This window comes from Dinoponera quadriceps, unplaced genomic scaffold (assembly GCF_001313825.1).
Source record: "Dinoponera quadriceps isolate SergipeBrazil2010 unplaced genomic scaffold, ASM131382v1 scaffold1290, whole genome shotgun sequence".
NCBI classification, from domain to species: Eukaryota; Metazoa; Arthropoda; class Insecta; order Hymenoptera; family Formicidae; genus Dinoponera; species Dinoponera quadriceps.
This window is the reverse complement of record NW_014555424.1, coordinates 546,793-560,582: the sequence shown is the minus strand read 5'-3', so window position 1 is coordinate 560,582 and position 13,790 is coordinate 546,793. Positions and strand designations below refer to the sequence as shown.

At 36.6% G+C, this 13,790-nt stretch overlaps 3 protein-coding genes across 10 annotated transcripts in view; 1 reads left to right on the top strand and 2 right to left on the bottom strand.

The window, feature by feature from the left end:
- Window positions 1-791: 791 nt before the first annotated feature.
- LOC106744116 (peroxisomal membrane protein 2) lies at window positions 792-2,425 on the bottom strand. The gene is made up of 5 exons (XM_014618576.1): window positions 2,240-2,425; window positions 2,060-2,155; window positions 1,829-1,976; window positions 1,216-1,335; window positions 792-1,015 (listed from the first exon to the last, which is right to left on the bottom strand). Exons 1-5 carry the CDS (start codon window positions 2,335-2,337, stop codon window positions 926-928), a joined length of 552 nt encoding a protein of 183 aa, XP_014474062.1. The 5' UTR covers window positions 2,338-2,425; the 3' UTR covers window positions 792-925.
- LOC106744117 lies at window positions 2,376-3,817 on the top strand. Of its 4 annotated transcripts, none has more exons than XM_014618581.1 (3): window positions 2,376-2,460; window positions 3,277-3,444; window positions 3,533-3,817. In XM_014618581.1, the coding sequence occupies exons 2-3, from the start codon at window positions 3,345-3,347 to the stop codon at window positions 3,697-3,699; spliced, it is 267 nt and encodes an 88-aa protein (XP_014474067.1). In that variant the 5' UTR covers window positions 2,376-2,460; window positions 3,277-3,344; the 3' UTR covers window positions 3,700-3,817. The 4 variants fall into 4 exon arrangements, with proteins under 4 accessions (XP_014474067.1, XP_014474063.1, XP_014474066.1 ...); XM_014618577.1 differs by lacking the exon at window positions 2,376-2,460 and adding an exon at window positions 2,539-2,648 and having other exon boundaries at window positions 3,533-3,816; XM_014618580.1 differs by lacking the exon at window positions 2,376-2,460 and adding an exon at window positions 2,680-2,865.
- Window positions 3,818-3,876: 59 nt separating this feature from the next.
- Window positions 3,877-13,790, bottom strand: part of LOC106744114 (myosin-IB) — a 34,700-nt gene continuing 24,786 nt past the window's right edge. For 3 of the 5 annotated variants that reach the window (XM_014618573.1, XM_014618572.1, XM_014618574.1), the window contains 19 exons: window positions 11,324-11,525; window positions 11,127-11,242; window positions 10,862-10,932; window positions 10,533-10,741; window positions 10,041-10,223; window positions 9,662-9,868; window positions 9,195-9,457; window positions 8,864-9,033; window positions 8,615-8,769; window positions 8,401-8,529; window positions 8,089-8,242; window positions 7,586-7,817; window positions 7,215-7,445; window positions 6,800-6,959; window positions 6,431-6,676; window positions 6,131-6,346; window positions 5,867-5,967; window positions 5,604-5,706; window positions 3,877-5,419 (listed from right to left, as the gene is read on the bottom strand). In XM_014618573.1, the coding sequence (XP_014474059.1) occupies window positions 5,405-5,419; window positions 5,604-5,706; window positions 5,867-5,967; window positions 6,131-6,346; window positions 6,431-6,676; window positions 6,800-6,959; window positions 7,215-7,445; window positions 7,586-7,817; window positions 8,089-8,242; window positions 8,401-8,529; window positions 8,615-8,769; window positions 8,864-9,033; window positions 9,195-9,457; window positions 9,662-9,868; window positions 10,041-10,223; window positions 10,533-10,741; window positions 10,862-10,932; window positions 11,127-11,242; window positions 11,324-11,449 (3,087 nt within the window). In that variant the 5' untranslated portion in view covers window positions 11,450-11,525 and the 3' untranslated portion in view covers window positions 3,877-5,404. Of the gene's footprint in view, window positions 5,420-5,603; window positions 5,707-5,866; window positions 5,968-6,130; window positions 6,347-6,430; window positions 6,677-6,799; window positions 6,960-7,214; window positions 7,446-7,585; window positions 7,818-8,088; window positions 8,243-8,400; window positions 8,530-8,614; window positions 8,770-8,863; window positions 9,034-9,194; window positions 9,458-9,661; window positions 9,869-10,040; window positions 10,224-10,532; window positions 10,742-10,861; window positions 10,933-11,126; window positions 11,243-11,323; window positions 11,526-12,546; window positions 12,577-13,586; window positions 13,739-13,790 lie in introns of those variants that run through there. The other 2 variants (XM_014618569.1, XM_014618570.1) reach the window with 2 other exon arrangements.

The window sequence follows — 13,790 nt, the reverse complement described above, 5'->3', positions numbered from 1 at the left end:
AGGGTTAAAGGCGAAACCGTAAAACTTGGAAAGTCTACATTGTTTACGACAGACTAGACAAGGAAAATACGTAGCGATCTAGCTCTTCTCAACGACTGATTCCCTTTTTAACGCAAGATGCTCTCTTAGTTATGTATTAAGTACCCCTTTTTAACCCGATATATTAAGGCGGTCTTTTATTCAAATATATTTTACGGTTTTCCGGCCCCCGGAATATACAACGAGAGTCACGGAATAACAAACGTCTCTTTGGCAATTCCATCCTCTCTCTCCGATCTCTTTGTCTCATTGAGAGGAGCCATCGTGGCTCTCAAGCCCTGGTATCTACTTATGTATCCACTTATGAGTTACAGCCGTACGAATGTTACTGTCTCGTTAAAGCGAAAGAAGAAATTCGAATTATATCTGTAATATACTCTGTATTGTTGTTGTGTGATTAAATCGAAAGTCTCAAAAATCGCCTCGACTCTTGAAAATCATTCATTCCACATCTTGAGATGACGAAGAGGACCGTAAAATCATCGAATACAATATTTATTTGTAAACCTTTGTATTCCTATCCCAATGTCATATTAATTACAGATATATCAATTTTATATATATAAAACTTCAATATATATATATATACATATACCGTTTATAAACCCGTGTGATATCCTGTACATTTTATATTATAGATTTTGCAAAATATATTAACAAATTATAACGACGGAATGTATCGTTTTGTCTCGCTTCGTAAAAATAGAACGAATACTTTCTCTATATATTCATTGCGGAATATCTTTCTGGAGTGATCAGAAACCGTATTTTCATATTCAACACGTGAAAGCGTCGCTGTGCTTCTGTACATTGTTACAGAGATATACATTTACCATATAAAATATTTATAATAACAATTATAAATCGCATAACAAAGTAGATCTTCTTAAGCTTTCCCCTTTGAAATTTTGTTCCTCTTGTTTGCAAGATAGATGGACCATAGAAAAGCGATGCAGTTCGCTACCAAGACTCTCAGCTGAAAGATTAAAAAATCGAACGTTACAAACAAGATCTTTGTAGCGAATAATTCTCTATAAGTAATAAAAAAATAATTTTCAACGAAGAAAAATTTCGAATGTAAATAGCAATCTATAATCTGAAATTATCTCAAACAAAATTTAGCAAAAATCTAGAGATTAATGTGCAAATATTCAGAATATAAATTTGTTATATTACCATCGGCGAAATATATCTTATGTTGAGGAACTGCAACAGTGTCAGATATCTCAGATTACTCATCACCGTCGGCAAATACATCCTTTCCATCTGTTTGCATGCTTCTTTATGTGACTTACCCTGTAAATCAATTTCTGTTTCAGTATCTGACTATAAAATGCAAACATATGGTTGTACTACTTGAAAATCTATCTGGCATACAGTTGAATCGTGACAATTGAAAACTTTCTTATTCTCAAGTATAATTGAACGACAAGTCATAGAAGAACTTTTATCTTTAAGTGATTATGATTTGATGATGAATTAGGCAAATTTCGTTTATTTTCCAGTAGCATGATCAAGTAGATTAGATAAACTTGTATCTAATAATAAGAGACATATCATCACATCTTTCTGACTTGACGATGAATGATATTACTAAAGAACGAAACAGATCAAGCTATAACTTAAATAAAAGACATTATATATATGATTCATCAATCCGTTATTACCAATCCATAAAAAATATTATATAACTTCTGAGAACATAACTATTTCTCTTTAGTCAATATGTATGTATATAAAAATAATTTTTTATATGCTTTATAACTAAATAATAAAAATAGCTATGTACCTCAAAGAGAGCCAAGGTGTAAAGTGCCAGAGCCTGGAAACATGGCATAAAAATGAACCTCTCTACCAGAAAAAGCCCCAAAGGATTCTTTACAAACAAGTTTATGTACGTGTAAAAGTAATGTGGCACTGGTCCACCAATGAATAAGCTGCAACAATATTTGTGCATTAGAAATCCACTTAAGTTCTTCAAGTTCACATTGTTAGCAGGAATAAGTCTGTATTTATTTACCCAAACAGAGCAAAGGCAATGACGTTGTCTTTATTAATCTGCTTCGCACCCGACAATTTCTGGGACAATACGTTTGCAAGGGAGGCAAGGATGCAACTAGAAACAATATACTTTGCGTTTAATTCAACTCTACTTGATAATTCACATATGCATGTATAAATTGTGTCACATCGATGTTACCTCGTTACAGCCTTCGTTCTCAACGGATTACTGTAGAGTCGTTCTAAATATGCGCCAACGAATCTGTATATGAAATCAGTCGGTTTAGAAAGTGCCATTTTCCCAAATCGTGACTTTTCCAAAATCCTCTCTTCACAATTACCTAGAAATGGCTTCAACAATGATATGCAAAAGTACGATAACAGTTACGTAAATGGCTTTAAGAACAAAGTTCGAATAACGTAAGTTTTGTGGTTAGATACGTATGCACGATTTACTTTAACAGATAGGTTCCACTTAACGCTCGCGACGATGCGAACGTCATTCTATCTTTGTTTCTCGCTGGATATTAAATAAAGATAGAGTGACATTCACGTTGTTGCCAGCATTGAGTGGAACTCGTCCTACGAGAGCAAATATCGGACGTTTGGTATTGTAAAAATATTTATAGAATTTACACAATAATAATTTTGAACAATCAAATATATCGGTCGTTTTTTTTCTCTTTTTGTGTATGTAATAAATGTTGCTTGAGCTCGAAGTTTTTCTTTGTCAAAGACTACGGTCAATACTGCTCAATGCGTCTGTTCGTTTCTATGATTACTTCAAGTGTCACGTGGATGGATGTTGGGTTTTTTTGATATTTGGTATCTTCAGAAGAAACAGTTCTTTTCAGACAGTGATAAAAGTTATTACAATATGTGATAGCTATAAGATAAGAAATCTATAATACATGCATAACAGCATGCAACAGTTCGAAGAACAGTGATAAATGCTAACGTTATAACCTATAAATTTATAGACTTACAATGCTAACTTGATGTACAATTATAAATATCGCAAATTGTAACGTAATATAAAGTATATAATATTGTAATTTTTTAGTATTAAACTGTAATTACAATTATATATACTTTCTAAGTAATTATCATACATCATGGCAAGATTTATACAATTCTGACACGTTATACTCCTGTTAAAATAAATATTATAATTCATTAAATTATTAATGCATGTTATATAGACTGATCTTGTACTTATAATTATTTCCTTTTTAGAATACAAAAAATATTTGTCGAGTGAAAATATCAAAGCTTATATAGAACATAGCGTTTAAATATAAGAAATGGCACAAGGAAAGCTCAAAGTTAAAACAAAATTACCAGAGAAGGTGAAAGCAAAGGCCAAGAAAGGCAAGAAAGGCCCTGCTATTCAGAGACGTGGAAGTAAGTGAATATAATAAACCATCAAAATTAATTTTTAAGCATTATGCCAATATCAGGACTAATAAAATATGTTCTTTCTTGCTTATAGATGCACCTGTGCAACCGAAGAAAGCAAAATTACAGGAAACAGCAAAATTGAAGAAAATGATTACAAAGGCAGTGAATAATGATATGGAAGATGAGTTGCGAGAAAGAGCTTTGGAGGGAAAAAAATCTCTCACAAAGAAAGATCCTTCCAAAATACAAAAAAAATAGTTGTACATATTAATTTAAAAAAACTGTTGTTCTAATACATAAAGTTATTGACATAACTTGTTTAATGTACTAGACATAACTTGTTTAATGTACTAGTTAAGAATATTTAGAAATATATGTTGTATACAGTTGAAAATATAATATATTAACCTATTTGGAAAAGGAAGAGGCAATTGAGAGATTTGCTTCTGCATTTATTGTGCTCGTGTTATCTAAAATTTAGGTCATATTTGAATAATGCATATAACTTATTCACAAGTAAACTCCTTCAACTTTTATCCTCTATTAGAATAAATATCAATCAGTTGTCACCTACTTTACAGCCTACCGATGTTTCACACGAATAATATTGTACAGGAGGCCCTATGGCACTTTTGTTTCTTTCTAAAACTTTGTTATAATCTTACACGCTGCAAAGATGATACGAAATCTTTCTACCCTCTACTGCCCAGTACAGTTTATAGTAGATTTATCTTATTTCACATTTTTATATACATATAAGTTAAAACATCTTTAAATGTAAAAGTTGAAAGGATAATCGATAATCGAAACCTTAAGGAGGTCATCCCGTGTGACGGCTTCAAAAAATCGATTTTTTTTTGCATAAATCTAATCTAGAGCATGCATAGAATATACTGGCAAAGTAATTTTGGCAAAGGATTTTTTTAACTGGTGCCCATTTTTCGAAAACGGTTCAATGGATTTAAATAAAATTTTAATGGAAGATTCAGCACATGTGTGGCTATCGTGGGAACTAGAATTTAAAAAAAATATTGAACCGTTTTCTGTCCGCATAAAAAATAGTCGGAAAAAATCATTCTATTTTGAGTTATAATTTTTAAAAGCATGCGAAAAATTGAATTTTTAATATTTTCAAAAAAAATCCTAGTTCCCACGATAGCCACACATGTGCTGAATCTACCATTAAAATTTTATTTAAATCCATTGAACCGTTTTCGAAAAATCATGGGCACCAGTTGCACCAGTTTAAAAAATCCAGTTTTGAGAAAAACGCGTTAGAAATAGCTCTAGATTAGATTTATGCAAAAAAAAAATCGATTTTTTGAAGCCGTCACACGGGATGACCCCCTTAAAGTTAGAAGTAACGAAAGATAAAAATGAAGAAAAAAAAATGAATGATCCTAAACCTTTAATAAATAGCTCAGGCAGTAGAGAGTTCAAGGCACATTTGTTCAATCTATTCGTTATTACGAACACTAGGTCTGCTTGTTTCGGTCTATATTTCTTCTTTCGCTTTCTGCAATTGCATTCCGATATTCACCGCCAGTACTGAAAATTTATTGTGTACGTAACATGAACTATAAACTTTAGTACTAACAATGGATGTTGGAACACAGCCTTTATCGTTTGCTTTTTTGTTTTTCTCACGTTTTCTTTCCTTTCCGAATAAATTAATTAAATTTCGTCAAATGTAGGGAAAAAGAGTGAGATAACACGACTGAAACGACCAGACCCACTTATTTCACGAATTAAATTAGTTAAACAATCAACTATTATTTAATAAAGTATCAAACTGACGTGGTAGTTTAACATATGTATTAAAGTTTTATATATTATCTCTTCTTAAACTCTGTCGCTTCTGTACTAAATCACATTGGATTAAGGCTGCTCTAGGCGTCATAGCACTTGCTTCAATTGCTCATTTCGCACAGTTTCTTGCTCCCTTGAAAGATCTTCTGTGGTATTACGGAGAAGCGACCTAAAATGGAGTAAAAGAGTGAGAATATATCTATAGTGATAACATGGTATTAATCTTTCCGATACCATTGTTGTATTCGTGTCCAACATTTCAAAATTCTATCGTAATAGTGTATTCTATCGCGAAAAATGAAGAAAAGGAGAAAGTATCGGGAAGAAATTAGTTTTTAATGTTAGATTTTTACCACTAATAAGTGTCCGCTCTGTCGATTCTTACTGATCGCCGGGGTTGTGCCGGTTTTGAACTCGATGACTCCCTCTTTACCACTGACTAGCTTGTGGGATACACTAAAATATGAATATTTTCCAATATAAGGTTAATAATAATCATGTAGCAGAATAGTAATTTAACACTTTCAATTGTCTCCATCATATGACATTTGCTACGAAGATTTTGGCAAAATCATTGAAAATGTTAAAATGAATTGTACAGGTTGTTTGTACTTACGATTCGGTATTGACGATTTTGAGAATATTCGGATTGCTGGTAATATCGATTGCCTTCGTTAAAGCTTCTATGATGTGCGGAACTTCCAAGATTAAATCGCCCTGCACACAAACACAGAACTTACATCACCCCCAATAATTGTGAGTAATCGAAAGATGGATGCTTTCTTCGGTTATAATTTTAGAAAAGATGCACAAGGATTCTGCAATTCACTTATTTTACAACAACTACTCTTATAATTCATTAACACGTTTCAAAGAATACCTTGTCCTTTTTTAATTCGGGTGGTATCCTGACGATGAGTAAATTGTCGGATTCCCCAGTGACGACCAGCTCCTCGATAGCTTTGTAAGGCAGACGATGCTTAAGTTTGAACGTTTTAAGCGTATCAAGGATGTACACGGCGTTCTGTGTTAGAATAAGTACTCTCTCGCGCGGCTTATAACCGTGCCGATCATACTTGATAACAGGAGTGGCGTACTGAAAATATTATTAACGGTATATTAAAAAAATTCATTTACAAACACTGATAGTTTTCTTTTTACAGAAAAAAATTACATTTACCTTTATACTTTCCTCCAAAGTTAAAATATTAGTGGTGAGGCTCTGTCGCAGAGCTTTATGCTCCTCGCCGAGACGATCGGACTCGAATCTCGGGCCTAAGCTCTTTGCGTAAGATTTCTTCTTGCCTTTGAATAATGATTCCGCGAGGATCTTCAATTCGAAGTGCATCTTATCCTCCTTACTCAACGCCAGTCGATAACAACGGCCCTTCCACCTCTTGTGCATTACGCGCAGATGTTCAGACGCCTACAATCATAGGTGTATTTAATATAAATTTAATTGTTTAACTTTTAATGATTCAAGTTTATAGTTACAAGTAATGGTATTTTGACCTTGCTGAAACTGTAAATAAGTGCGTGTTATTCGTACCTCTCGGCAGGAATATGGACATAGTGGCCAGTAGTTGTTCAAGACACCCGGTGGCAATGCTTTAGAGAGTCTAATGAGCCATTGCGATTTTGCCAATTCGATGAAGGCTATATTGATCTTGGTAGGAGGCCCGTCTCGAGTAATGAATCCTTGGATAAATCTACACAAAATCGAATTAGCATATATATTCATATATTTTTACAAGATATATAATTATAAGATGTAGCTTATTGTGACTGTAAATTATCTATATTTAAATTTAAATTTAAGATCTAAAATTTTAATGATAAAATATGTGACGAGGGAAAGAATAAAATATAGAAAATAAGGACAATTGATACAAAATATCAAGTAAACACGGTCTCAGTGGAAAACACAAAAAGTAAACTTAGCGAAAGGCAGATATTTATGATACCTGCGGATAGTGACAACCGCGTCTCGCCGTTTTTTTGCTGTGCGTTTTGCGTGCCATCTGCGAATGTATTTCTGGAAGACAATTGCCGCCTCCCGCATCTTCAAATATCTCCTTCGTGCTAATATACACTTCCACTTGCTCTGAATGATGGCAGCTATTTCGTGCTTCTTCATTTGGAACGCATCTTCTGTGTTGAATAACGTCTTAGGGAATCGGATAAACAATTTCGTGCTGAAATAATTAAGAGGAATAATTAACGGCAGTATATACGTAAAGAAGAACATTTATATTTTATTCTGTATATTTTATATAGTTTTTATTTTTTTGTGGAAATACGGATAACATGCTCGGTATGAAACCTGGGAACTTACTTGCCCATCCTATACTCGTCTTCCTCGTAGCCAAGATGACGTACAAGCATCTGTACGCCTTGCTTTGCCGGCCCATGATAATTCGGCCATGTTTCCGAGGAGAGGCACTTGTAACGCTGCAGGAATTGTTCATACGGTCTTCTATACGCGAAACCAGCGCGTCTAACTCGCAGATTTTCCATCAAGCCTAGATATTTGACCTGATGCAGAACGATCTTCTCATTGAATTGATCTGTAAATGCAGATTCAATGAATTCTTTTTCTTTGTACTACATAATTGTCATATCATATCGAAGCCTTATTCTATTATTTTCTTAGAAAATGGTCATAGAAAGTAACTTAATTTAAAAATAATTAAATTGCTATCTCCTTGACATTTCGGTTTGATTACATCATTATACGTTATCCCTGATATATCTTTATATATCTTTCAATGAAATGTGCGCTGAATTTTTACTTCAATTGTCTTTCTTTCAGATTTGCCTTTAATTGGCTTTACTTACGGGGCATCTTAAAGTCGTTGGGTTTGATGCAACGAATGTAAGACGGTTCTTTGCCCATGAGGATCTCGACCAAATTGTTCAAGCTATTTTTGAATTGTGTCACTGCAGTCTCTGGGCGTTTCTTGCTGGTTAAATCTTTCACGTCGAACACATTCTACAAGTAATGAATGAAACAGCCAGGATTATGCACGAATAAAAGATGTGAACATTCAAAATAAAAGGGAATCAAAAGTTAGAAATAAAAGGAGAATTAGAATTCCCTTTGGATTTTTCCCGTTCTCAAAATAAAATACAAAGCCAATTTTATTTTACCTTTGTGATGGAATTCGTCGTATGCGACATAACTTCGCGTAAATCCCGAAACAGTAGGTCATTATTCTTTTCGAGAAATCCACGTACGTTATAAGTCACGTCACCGGCGTAATGTATTAATCTAAATTCCTAAAACATTAGCGGCGAGCGAATAAAATTCACATAATGGTAAACGAATAAACATTCGCACAAGTAATTAATATAGAAGACTCACGTCTCGGCCCATAATTTTCTGCGTTTGTATGTCCGCTTTCTGATGACTGATGTAATGAGGATGATTGCTCAGATGTACATTTAATTTCTCCAGAAAGCTCAGGTCGGTCGGCTCACCAGGTCGCAGACACTCCTCGTCCAACAATGATATCATTCCTGTCATCAGTGAATTAATTAATGACATAATCGTTGCGGAAAAACAACCACATATATATTCAAGTTTTATTAAAAGATTTCTATGAAACTTTACCTTTATACTTTTCCTCGATCAAGTCGCAGATGACTTTATTGTTAAAGTACTTTATATTCTCCCACGCTATCCCTTCGCGCAGGTATTCCTCTTGCTCCGACTTCAGCGTCAGCTGGATGAACAACTGTTGAAGTTTTTCATTGCAGAAATTGATGCAGAATTGCTCAAAGCTGTGCAACAAAACGACCGAATCATCGATGGATAATCGAGAAAGTTGGTGTCAAAACTATTGCACGTGTCGTAAATTTTCGTATATTAATTTTTGTAAAACAATTCTACTTTTAAAGGAACAAGATATTAATATTGAAAATAATCTCCACTTAACAATTACCTGTTCTTTTGGAAGATCTCGAAGCCGTAAATATCTAAAATGCCCATAACCATTTTACGTTGGGGGTTGTTAAGAGGTTGCAGTGACTTATTGAGTCTGGTCACGAGCCAGGTGAATATTCTGTCATACACAGCCTTGGCTAGAGCGTCTCGTGCATAGATAGCTAATTCTCTATTCAAAGGTGAAACCACGACGTCGCTCTGAGCATTTATGGTACGATGAGTGAACGCCTTCGCCAGTCGCTTTACATCGCATCCTAATAACTGTTTCATCCAATTATATATTAGTTGTCTGTATGCATAATTTTTGCACCGCGACATTAACAATTTTGCTGAGAAAAAATGTATACTCATAATGAAACGATAATTGATTTCGTGTAAATATATAACAAGCAATTTAATGAGAATTGCCAGTTTATTGGCAGTTTACTTCTAATTCGGTGAGTGAACGATCTCAAAGGTAATTACTGTAGCAACGGCGTCGACCGACGCGGGTTTCAGGATTGTCGCGACACCGTCCTCCTCCGTGAAGCCCACGTTGCCCATATGCAGCACTGATGCGACTATGGCAAAGAGATCGTCCTGTTCTTGCTGAGACATCTCCATTGTTCTCATTGCCTTGATAACCTCCTTGTACTGATTGGCATCATCGATGGTGTCTACTGTGCCTTTCGTCTGAGATCGATTCACAAGGAGATGCGTGAGAAAAGAATCGAAAAGAGAGAAACGAGAAGATTTGACGGGGCGATTAATTTATAAAATATGTAGAGATAAAGAATGAATGAATACTAAGAGGAAAAGAGATTGTCACTAGTCGTCACGTGAATAAAACCGATTGTGAACTCACCCCGTTGCTCAGGTAGAAGAAAGTGTCCAGGTTTCGTTTCAGGAATAATCTTCTCAACGTGTCGTCGTCCGCGCCTCCCAAAAGCTGATAGAAGATATGAAAATTGCGCTCACCAGCCGACTGATGAACTACTCGGGACTTTTCCAACAGGTAATTCAGGATATTTCCACCCACCGGATCTCCCTGAAAATGTCAACGTTACCTGATGGCGTAACACAGCGTTTAGCAAATCGATAAACTCCCGAAGATGCGGACGAACAGGTAGAAATCGGTAGAGATATGATTTAATAGGAATAAAAAAAAAACTTTCACGACTTTTCTACTTTTAACCTTTTACCTTGCTTTTTACTTAATTCTCCAGACGAATAACAAATGGATTCAACTTTTAATTTCACGAAATCGCTTCTTGTTGATCGATTCTTCCTTCAGTTTCGTTTTTTAGAAGAATATTTAATTTATTACTTTAGTCGTAACTTAAAATAACAATTTCACCTGGAAATTGAATTGAACGTCCATGTATTTGCCGAAACGGGAGGAATTGTCATTGCGGTTGGTCTTCGCGTTACCGAATGCCTCCAACACGGGATTGCTGCCGATCAATTTGTCATTCACTTCCTCCACTTGCTTCTTGTGTCCGGTGGCCGCCGCGATAAATTCCAAGACCTTTTTGGACGCTTCCGTTTTCCCTGACCCGGATTCGCCTAAGACAGAAATGGAGAGAAAAGATCAATCGATAATTCGGAACATCTCGCGATTTAAAGTAACGTAACTTAACGTTTTATCTTAATATGAAATAAACGAAAAAAAAATTGATCTTTTACCTGAAATCAGAATACATTGGTCGCGATTCTCCTTAGATAAGGACTGATAAGCGGTGTCCGCGAGAGCGAAGCTGTAAACAAGAACACTCGCAATGAGACATTTGTAACACAGATTGAAAGCAAAGGATCACACGACAAGGCTGGTTTTGTAAGACTGAATTGTAGCAACGGTTCGAAGAATCGTTATCTATTGCAGAATCTCATCAGATTGAGGAAGTCATCACATAAAACGGGAGTACAACCGTGTGGATGAGGAGATGCTCACATGTGAGGAGGCGCCTCGAAAAAGTTCCTTCTGTGATAGTACTGGATTATTTCCGGAGTGTAGATAGGTAGTTTCTTGTACGGATTCACCGACACCAGTACCTGGCCGATGTACGTCTGCAATTTTCACGTCGATTAACAATCCGATCCATTCTCAACCGCAGAGTGGTGCATGCTGCAATTACGCTCTCCACTCACGTAAATGAGATCCTCGTTGAATCGCTTGCGCAAGTTGTCGATAAAAGCTGACTCGCTCTGAAAATCCTCCAGAAGAACGAAGTCCTGAACTCCGACCCGATCACGCTCGTGCAGTCCTCGCTCCATATTTCCGAGCTCCAATTTCCGGCCGCGACCGCGAACTTCCGGCCTCAAGCCACCCCCGGTGTCAGCTGTTTCCACGCTGCAAAAACCGTGTGTGTGTGTGTGTTGCAAGATAAATTACTCGACCCTGTCACGTCGCAATGTGTATTTTCACGATACGTCATGCGTTTACTTAAGGTCATTATTTACGCATTGCGCAACTCTATTTATTACAAAGCGACAGTTTAGATATATATCTTATATATGTATATAACTTTATTGCATATAAAGTACCGCTTTATAACGAATAGAGTTTAATATTTTTATAGCATAATGAGATATTTTACATGTTATTCCGGCTATCCTGATATGCTGTTAGAAATGCGTTTAACGAGTACCCAAGCGGAACAGACAGTCACGATGACGTCAAAATGACGAGATAATGATCGAATCATGATCGAGAAATCAGTTTTTATAGTCATTTTCTCGTCATGTTGATGTCATCTCGACATCATCGCGATTTTCTGTTCTGCCTGGGTAGCGTTTGAAGTCGCGTTGAGAATTTATCCGGAAGATACATTTGCCTGCTGAAGAGTCTAATTTCAGGAAAAATTAAAAGGAAATTGTTTTACGACGATTGATGGGATTAATATCGCACCGTTTCAATTATATTTCGAACATTCATTTAATATACCAGGCACATACATTCGATCCCAATGTATATGAGTGCCTTTAAAAGATCAGGATTGAGAAATTTTCAAAACCGAACGACGTCCGATAATCTTTTATTTCGCCTTGAGTGTTTTAAAGTCGCGCGGAAAGTTTATTTAAAAGCGTGTACGCTTTGTCACGGCCTCGAACAAACGATAAAGACTTTGATTAGATATTGTAACGGTTCGTAATGCCCAACACTCGTGTATAACAGAACGAACGGCGATAGATATATCGGCAAATATTCTTGTACGCCGAGCGACGGTAAGAATCGCCATATGGCTTAAAAATCGTCCAAATCGATATCACGATATCAGATACGGTCTACGCGGGAATAACTTTTACTACTACACGAATAATTTTTATCGGTGCATTTATAATCTACGAGGGATTTTCCGGCACGCACTCACCCCATGTTTTCGTTGTCCTCTGACCTGCGCCTGCGACACCCAACGGGAAGACAAAACATGAAAAAATTCAATTCGACTAATTTCGTATGTCGCAAAGTCGCGAGAGACCCGACTCTGGACAGTCCTCGCTACCTGGTTTTCGGTTGCGAAAAGTGCCGGCTAAAACCACGCGCGCTTAGATAAGTTAAACGAAAATTCGCGACGTTTCCAGCAGGTGGAAAAAGCGCGAGAATCAATATTCACATAGCCATAATTAATTCTTATTTAAATGATAAGAATAAATACTAAGAAGTGAGAAATTGGATGTTTCAACAAAGATTCACTGTTATCGCTGAGAGACTTGTTGGGTGCCATATTTTTATCGAGGAACTCGCATGTACTTTGATTGCAATTTTCTAACAGATAACGGAAGATAACGCGACGGGATTGAGAAATATGGAATTTGCACGAACGCGCTATAATTTTCTGAAAAACAATCGGAAGATAACACAACACTCGACAAGTATACTTCAAGTTTTCTCTCGCGTTCGCGAGATGTTGAGAATAAACTGCCAAGCGCGATTTTCGTTATAATACTTCACGCAGTCAAAGAGTTTCCTTTTCTTCACACTGTCCCAGATCCATATTTTAAATAAGGCGGATCGTAAACAAATGTAAATTATGTAAAACTGAGTGTGTCCTTCATACGCTTATCGTGTAAATTATCGTGTAACAGAGCTATATGAGAAACTTGTCTATCGCAATCTTCAATTTTCAAAGATATGGATCGAGGACGATCGCGTGGCCCCCGATTCACTCCACGCCACCACGTGACACGAGAATCGATTATGATAATCGCGGATAATTTGTCAATTCAATTTCCCACGGGAGAAATGCGCGCAGCACCTCATCGGCGACTCCCGTCGTTTAACACTGATCTCACGAATTTCGACAACACGGCACTCGTCACTTGTTCCCCTCGATTTCGCGAGAATCGCTAATCATCCAGGTGAAAGACTGCCCATCGTCGGTGGGTACTTAGCGGGTAAACGCGAACGCACAGCGATCAGAAAATTCCTCTTGGGCCTCGTTTAGACTGATTTCGCGCGCTACGTAAACCGCGTCGTCTCGATGCCAAAAAGCCGACGGAGGCACCGCGCAGAGGATGGAACTACTTACGACCACTACTCGCGAGCGATTCGGCGATGACCACCACCTTTCTCCCATCCTTCGTCCATTCGCGACGTTTATCCCCCCCCCCCCCC

Bases quoted from the DNA above. Each gene is read 5' to 3' on its own strand.
- LOC106744116 (XM_014618576.1), bottom strand. From the start codon at position 2,337: ATGGCACTTTCTAAACCGACTGATTTCATATACAGATTCGTTGGCGCA. The intron at 1,977-2,059 runs GTAAATAAATAC...ATATTGTTGCAG, and splicing joins ATTGCCTTTGCTCTGTTTGG to CTTATTCATTGGTGGACCAG. The intron at 1,336-1,828 runs GTACATAGCTAT...ATTGATTTACAG, and splicing joins ACACCTTGGCTCTCTTTGAG to GGTAAGTCACATAAAGAAGC.
- LOC106744117 (XM_014618581.1), top strand. From the start codon at position 3,345: ATGGCACAAGGAAAGCTCAAAGTTAAAACAAAATTACCAGAGAAGGTG. The intron at 3,445-3,532 runs GTAAGTGAATAT...TCTTGCTTATAG, and splicing joins TGCTATTCAGAGACGTGGAA to ATGCACCTGTGCAACCGAAG.